This window comes from Pagrus major, chromosome 7, assembly GCF_040436345.1.
Source record: "Pagrus major chromosome 7, Pma_NU_1.0".
NCBI classification, from domain to species: Eukaryota; Metazoa; Chordata; class Actinopteri; order Spariformes; family Sparidae; genus Pagrus; species Pagrus major.
Genome location: NC_133221.1, coordinates 12,106,603 through 12,114,554, shown reverse-complemented (window position 1 = coordinate 12,114,554; position 7,952 = coordinate 12,106,603). Strand labels below are relative to the sequence as shown.

At 38.6% G+C, this 7,952-nt stretch overlaps 1 protein-coding gene across 1 annotated transcript; it reads left to right on the top strand.

The window, feature by feature from the left end:
• Positions 1-3,840: 3,840 nt before the first annotated feature.
• Positions 3,841-7,072, top strand: prim1 (DNA primase subunit 1). Its single transcript, XM_073470512.1, has 13 exons — positions 3,841-4,061; positions 4,230-4,387; positions 4,476-4,582; positions 4,669-4,742; positions 4,843-4,979; positions 5,305-5,363; positions 5,503-5,614; positions 5,766-5,855; positions 5,948-6,080; positions 6,174-6,243; positions 6,334-6,458; positions 6,579-6,677; positions 6,778-7,072. The coding sequence occupies exons 1-13, from the start codon at positions 3,953-3,955 to the stop codon at positions 6,795-6,797; spliced, it is 1,293 nt and encodes a 430-aa protein (XP_073326613.1). The 5' UTR covers positions 3,841-3,952; the 3' UTR covers positions 6,798-7,072.
• The last annotated feature ends 880 nt before the right edge of the window (positions 7,073-7,952 follow it).

Genomic DNA, 7,952 nt, shown 5'->3' with positions numbered 1-7,952 from the left:
AGTTGTGCAGTACATAAATGGAAACAACTGCTCGGCTGTCACAGACGGCTCTTTGATGCCATTAATGTATAGCGTGAAATCCTGAATCGGGACATTAATTGCACCTGCTGCCAGGTGCAGAGAGAAACGTGGTCTCACTCTCTGTCTTGCTTCACTGAAATGTTTATCTTTGTGCTCACTTCCCTCCCCTCACACATATGTACATCATACACTAATAACACGCTAACACTTACGCCTATTTGCACTTAATGCTTCACTACAACATGCTCCATTTCTCCCTTTAAGTGGTCTTACTGTATCTCTTTGTGCGACTAAACGAACAGTGTGTGAAACAGTCTTACACGTATGCTGCTGCCTCCCTCCAGATTTTGGTTATCATTGTTTTAGATTTCCTTTTCTTCTCTGTAAATAGAATATTTGTTATTTGAAACTTCCATCTTGAAGGATCGATGAGAGGCGTTGAGTCTTAAGTTACACATTTTGGGAATTATGCTTATTGGCTCTTTAACCGTTAACCTAGCAGACAGGAACCTTATCCTTAGTCAGCAGGCGCCATCTTTGGATAACATTACTTGTAGTAGCAGTTTTCTTATTTGACATTCCTATCAGTCTTAGCTGTAGTTTTTTCTTAGTACCTACACATGAAACATTAGACCTGCTAAACATCAGCATCTAAGCATTGTCACTGCAAACATTTAAGTTATTTGATTAAAGCATTTAGCTCAAAGCACCGTAGTGCTCCCAGAGCTGCTAGTCTTGTTACATTATGTACTTAGGCAAATTAAATACATGTTAATTAGTAAGTTTAAGAGTGCTGTTAGACATATTTTTGAACTTTGAAGTGAGCTAGGCTCGCTGTTTCCCCGACTTCCAATCTTTATGCCAAATTAAGTGAAGTGACTTGGGCTCCAGCTCCAAAGTTAATGCACAGGGATGAGAGAGGCATCAATCTTCTCCTCTCACTCTCTTAAAGAAAGTGAATTAGCATGTTTAAGGATCATTTTAGACCAAATGTGTATTCCTGATGTTGGAGTTAAGGTTGACATGTTTTGGGCCTTTTGAATCATGTGATCAGCATCACTGCAGACTGTGGTCGACCCTTCAGTTACCAATGTTTTCCTGATGAAAGGTGACAGCACCTGATGAGGTGGTGGAGCACTTTCGTCATCTGAAGACGCAGTGACTTTTATATCATCCCAAAACTATGACTCCTTATGCGCAGCCAACATACTGACCTATAGAGCTGGCCAACGTGCACCTGATGACCGCCTGACCTAGATTTATAAGATTTACCTTTTCACCCTGTTTCACCTTACCTAACTTACCCCACTGACATTTAGAGTTGTGTGTGTGTGTGTCTGTGTCAGTAGATGTTTGTAAGTTGTAAGTAGGATATCTTACTACACGTGACAGCTCAAGTATAGCAACGTAGAGATGGGCAGCAATGCTTTACATCTGAAGCTACCGTGTTGCACTAAAATTGTGGCTGGGTGTTAATCACAAGTCCATTTCAAATCATTTCTAAGACGGGACCCGAGAACAAACACCATCACATCCCCTATGGCTTGCAGCAAAATAATTTACATAATTCAAGTAAGATGTGGTTGAGAGCTTTTGCATTATGTAAATCAGGGTGTGATTAAAGAATATTACCATAAATACAAGTGCAATCATGAAGCGGAAATGTACTGGCAATGCTTGTCTATTAATTGCCCTCGAATGTGACACAGTTCAGTGATGCTGCAAAGAAGAAACCAGTTTGTTTATATTAATCTAGCACACAGGTATTTCACATATTGTAGGAAATTATGCTACCAGCTGGGTAACTGTAATGGTCGAAGGAAGTGGTCACTCTCAGGATCTGTCTCAGCTGTCTGACAACTGTTTCAAAACTAAATGGATTAAATGGAGTGCGTAAGAATCAAGTGTCTTGGTTATTCAGCTGTGCAAAAACAATATTGACACGCTGACATGGATTAAATTATTACGTTGCTTAAAAAGCTTTACACATAGCCTACATTTCGCATGCTGCAAGTTCAGGGAGGATGATTTTTGATTGAATACATCTGATGGCAGCCTCGCTATATTTAAAAAGGTTTGCATGCAAAACGTCTTGACGTTTACATTCTGTCAAAGTTCCATTTTGTGTTAAATGAAGGCAGAATGAAAGAAATTAGAGAGAAAGTGTGTTTATATTTAATGTACAGCCACGGTGCAAACAGTGACTGATATTTTCTATCAGAAGAACGATAGCAGACAAGAACGGCGCCACTTCAGTTGGAGTTTGAGACTCTGCCTGGACAAACAACATTAAAGCTGCATCATTAAGCAATCACTGTTGCCACCAGACTAAGCGAACCACCCAGACGGGTGTGTAGTGCCCCTTTTTGTCTTGAAAGCAAAAGTGCCCTTTTCAAATGTCAAAGCAAAGGTTGTCCTTGACTTCACCTGATCTTAAACAGTGTCTGACTGAAGAGGGAATGGCATAAATCTGACCAACCTAACAAGAAAGAAACAAAACCGGACAGTTCTGATTAATGTAAGTATACTGGACTCTGCATCCTAGGCCGTCTCTACAAAACAGTCCCTTTTGTTTTTCATTTCTTTCCAGAGAGTATTTGTGCATGTTATTGGCCTCAGCTGAGATTTTGACTTCTATTTATCTGTTTTCATGTAGCCTCAAATGTTTCAGAAAAATGTAAAATCAACATTGCATTTCCTGAAATGGGGCTCAGTGTGGCAACCCTGTAAATATTCCCATTAAACTGTACTGCCCTCTAAAGGTGAAGGGAAGAAATTACAGCCTAAACAAAATCACATTTTAAAAGGACCCAGTGATCTTTTGGTTGCTGGAGTGAGAGGAGAATACTACTCTGAAACAACAAAGTCCAAAGAAAAGACCTCAGTGCTGCAAGAAATGAGCAGCAATAGTTTTTCAGAACAGGAGCAGATTTCAGAAACTTAAATAGATAAAGCTTGAGTCTTAGAGGTTTCCCCCCAACTTCAAAACACATAGGCCTGAATGAGTTTAAATCATATACAACACCTTTTTCTGACACAAAAATGTACTGCTGGACTGTATTTTTTTTTATTGTAATAAAGCTTACGTTGTAAGTTTTATACTTAGTTTTACTTTACGTACTGTATTCATTTTATTATTATCATTATATTAATTATTTGTACCTATATTTATGATATTTGTATTTTACTTATTACACTGTTCCCATATGTTTGCTTAAGGACAATATGCATGCACTTTTATAGAGTTTGATATACACTACTGTACACTACTTTTCAAGGGGAAGTGGGTGGCTCATGTAACTTGGAGCACAATGCATGCCACGATTAGCCAAATAAATTTAATTTTTTATTAGAAAGACATTACAACTGAAAACTGTCATCCAGATTTTCTGGGGGAGATATAAAGATGGTCGTCCACCAATGCCAAATTTGCATTTAAAAAAATGTATGTACCAACTTAGTGATAATAACAACATTTAAAATGCATAAATGTATATATTTAAAGGTAACTTTAAAAAAAACCTGCACCAGATGACTACACGTCCCATGATCCTCTCTTCTCCCGATGACACTTCCGCCTTCCTTTTCGTTGTAGGACGAATATTACAAGGTTGAGTCAAGCTTCAATAAGAGCTCAACGATCGTTAATGAACTCTCTTATTTCTATTTTCCTGTAACTTTCAGTTCGTATCTGAGCAAACAGAGAAGATAATTTGGGGGGAAATATATATTTACTAATGAATACATTTCCGGTTTCAGTGACGTAATTGTCTCAACCTTGTGTGTGTGTGTTCATTGCTCTGCTTAAGCGTTTTCCCGCGCTACCTTTGGTGTAAAACAACACGGCGAGCTGTCAGCCTGTAGCACTAGCAAGCTAGCGTTTTGCTGACAATTTTACATAATTTTACAACTGTCACACCATTGTAAGGTAATGCCGTCCTCAGATTATGACTCGGCCTGTCTGCCGGACTTATTACCGCTGTACTACCGGCGGCTGTTCCCCTTCGCACAGTACTATCGCTGGCTGAACTATGGAGGAGGTGAGTGTCCTGATTTAACAGGCTAGGAAAGCTAGCTTAAAGTAGTGTTAGCAAGTGAAGCTGGAGTCCTGTCTCGTTTGGTGCCCTGTGTTCCCTTCAATGCCTGGGTGAAAGAGCAACCATCACTATAGCAGACTTATGTGTTGTTGTTTTTCTTCTTCACTTCAGTACAGAAGAACTACTTCCAGAACCGAGAGTTCTCCTTCACACTCAAAGATGACATCTACGTCCGCTACCAGTCGTTCAGCACACAAAACGAGCTGGAGAAGGAAATGCAGAAGATGAACCCTTACAAGATTGATGTTGGAGCAGTATACAGTCATAGGGTGAGATTGCATGTCTCTACTTATGCTTCCCCAGGGTTATTCTGTCACTGAAGCCATGTGGATATAGTGTCATGTTTGTCACCCACAGCCCAGTCAACACAACACGGTGAAGTCAGGAACCTTCCAGGCCCTGGAGAAGGAGCTGGTGTTTGATATAGATATGACAGATTACGACGATGTCAGGAGCTGTTGCAGGTAAATGTAAAGTTTATTCCACATATGAGTAATTCAGCATATCCCGACAGTCAAATCACTGAGGTAACCACAAACTCTTATTCAAGCGCTGCAGACATTTGCTCCAAGTGCTGGACCCTGATGACCATCGCCATTCGAATCCTGGACCGAGCTCTTCGAGGTTTGTCGTTGATTTTGTTTCGTGCATCTACTCATGTTATCTTTACATGTTGGATAAATTATCATTAAACACATTTTTTTTTATTCATGTGATATTCCAGATGACTTTGGTTTCCAGCACCTGCTGTGGGTTTATTCTGGCAGAAGAGGAGTGCATTGCTGGGTGTGTGACGAAGCTGCCAGGAAGCTCTCTGTAGCAGCACGCTCTGCAGTCGCAGAATACCTCAGCCTGGTTAAGGTAATTATATTTTAGTCTTTATTCAGAAAACAGGTGACAGTTATACATTAGGTTTCTGCGTATCAGTGTGTTCCTCTCTCACATAATCCAGACTAGTGCCCAACCATTAAATCATCGGTTTTATATCAGATATATCGGTGTTGGCGGCTGATAAGTAAAACAAAATTGCAGTGCAAAAAAGCCAAAGATACTTGTATTTGATACTGTAATTTTGAAACCGTGTCTCTATAACAAAACTTCTCCACCACAGAATATTGACAAGTTTTTGTCAGGCAATCCTTATCAACATTGTTGATGTGATTTTCTATTCACTGCTGTTTTACAGGGAGGTGAAGAGACGGTGAAGAAAGTTGTGCTCTCAGATCCAATTCATCCTTTTATCAGGTAAGAATCAAATCATTTTCTTTGCCAGTTTAAAGCTTTAACTGATTGTTCTCTTTGTGTTTAACTTGTGTTGAGGTTTTTGCCTCTGACAGATGTTGCTGCTTCAACTGTTTATGAGTCTGTTCCTGCATCTCAACAGAGAGTCTCTGACGGTGGTGGAGCAATACTTTCCCCGGTATGCTCTACAGGACCAGGACATACTTGGCCGCAAGGAATCTATAGACAAAGTGCTGGCAATCGTGCCTGAAGATATCCTTTTCACAATATGCTGCACATTCTTATTCTCAGATGTGATTCAGATATCAATAGTATTTTTTTCTGTTTTGAAACAAAAAATTTATTTTCAAGATGTAGAAACATCTTCAGAAGTAACTGAACTGGACCTTAACTCAGCGCTTACATGTGAGAAAAGAGTTACAGCAGGACTTCCAAAACGAGAAGAAACCTGAGAGCCGTTGGAAGTTGATCAGGGAACAAGCCCTGAGGAAACAGGTTCGTGTTGAACCTTTAATTGATTTCTAAACACTACAGTGAGAGGGCTTAAAATAAACACCGGCAAAACGACATAATCTTTTTTCCTCCAGAGCACTGCGAAAAAGGGCCAACACTTTGAGAAAGAAATCATGCTGCAGTATTGTTACCCTCGGCTTGATGTGAATGTCAGTAAAGGGGTGAACCACTTGCTGAAGAGCCCCTTCAGTGTCCATCCCAAAACAGGTGAGCAGAGGTCTAATATTTAAACTCGACGGTAAAGTGAATACACCGCTGACAGAGTCTGACTGTGACCTATCTCCTTTGAACTCTGACCAGGACGCATTTCTGTTCCCATTGACCTCAAAGAATTAGACACGTTTGATCCTTTTGCCGTGCCAACAATCAGGTAAGGTCAGAGAATTCAGTGTCTCGTGTTCTGTTGTTTGCAGTGTTGGACACCCGTCAGAGCTGATGTTAAAACTATTCTTTTGTTTAGTCTGATCTGCGAGGAGCTGGATCGACCCAGAAAAGGGGAAGCGGAAGGGGAAGAGGAAGAAAAGTCAGAGGACACCAATGACAAGGAAAATGAGAAGGATGCAACAGAGAGACGAAAGATCAGAGGTGAAATTCTGAAATCAGAATTTTAGGCATATTGAGATACTATAACCACCAGTGAGAACTGATGACGTTTAGTTCATTCTTAATTATTTGCTCAGCTTTACTGATTTCTTTTCTTCCCAGATTACAAAAGAACAAGCCTGGCAAAGTATGTGAAACACTTGGATCAGTTTCTGGATGGAATGGCTCGTTCATGGAAAGGAGACCTCCTCAGAAAAAGTGGTACGTTTTATTCTTAGTAGGTGAAATGAGGGGGGAGCAACTTTTAAGATGTTTGCTTTTTCATGTAATCAGTTTTCTTTTATCCTTTTTTTCTCTTTAGATCTTCAGAAGGAATTCTAAAGTGGATCAACAATTAAAGTGACAGAGAAGAGACCGTGTTAATTAATCTGGGCGATGATGCAAACTGTCCTGTTTTGAGTTGTTTTTCTTATAAATAATTACTTCCTCTAAATCTATTTTATTATACTCTAATGAGACTCAGTAATAATACATTCATAAACATAAATAAACCATCTCTTTACTGAAGTTGTATCTTGTTTGTCTGCTTGTTGCCTACATCTTGTTTTTGTACAGTCGTTTGTGAAAATAAATTTGGTATTTCAGCTCTTTCAAAATCTTGTATTCCAGACTTTTACTTGAACTGGTGTATTTTTTATTGTTGTACATAAATCATGACTTTTATGTCAGTAAAGATCTTGAATAGGTCAAACTGAAAACCATAGATATGCAGTAGGCATGTTCACAAGTTCAGTAACAAGTTATTAGTATAGTGTGAAATACTAAATTACAAATAAAGTTATTCCTTCAAAGTGTTCAGTAAAAGGACAGAAGTATTACATACAAAACACTTTCAGTATCTAAAGTAAAAGCATGAAAAAGAAAAACCTGTGAGTGACTTATCATAATTTATTGGACTGTTATTACAGATGATTTGATCACAAGCTCATGATCATATGACTTGTATGTATAATCTAAATATCTAGTAACAACAGCTATCAGATGAGTAGTGGAGTAAATGGTACAATATTTCCCCGTGAAGAGCAATGAAATGTAATTAAGTACATTTACTTAAGTACTGTACTTGAGTACAAATGTAAGGTATTTGTACTTGAGTATTTCCAATTCCTGCTACATTATACTTCCACTCCACTACGTTTTTGAGGCAAATGTACTTTTACCCCACTACGATTATTTGATAACTACAGTTACTCATTACTTTGCAGATTGCATGCTTCGTCAGAGCCAAAGTAGCAAATTTTTTTATTACATTTAAAAACAAAACAAAAAAAACACTGACTTTGATAATCAGAAAAATCCAGAATATTGTATCCGATAATTGATCATACCATCCATACACTTTTACTTGTATTTTTGATACTTGACTACATGTATTGCCAGAAAAATTACTTCTGATACTTATGTGCATTTAATATCAGATACTTTAAGACTTTAACTCGAGTACTATTCATATAGGTGACTTTCACTTTTACCAAA

Coding starts and splice junctions, on each gene's coding strand:
- prim1 (XM_073470512.1), top strand. CDS start 3,953: ATGCCGTCCTCAGATTATGACTCGGCCTGTCTGCCGGACTTATTACCG. Junction 5,615..5,765: donor TGGCAATCGTGCCTGAAGAT/ATCCTTTTCACA, acceptor CAGCGCTTACAT/GTGAGAAAAGAGTTACAGCA. Junction 6,678..6,777: donor AGACCTCCTCAGAAAAAGTG/GTACGTTTTATT, acceptor TTTTCTCTTTAG/ATCTTCAGAAGGAATTCTAA.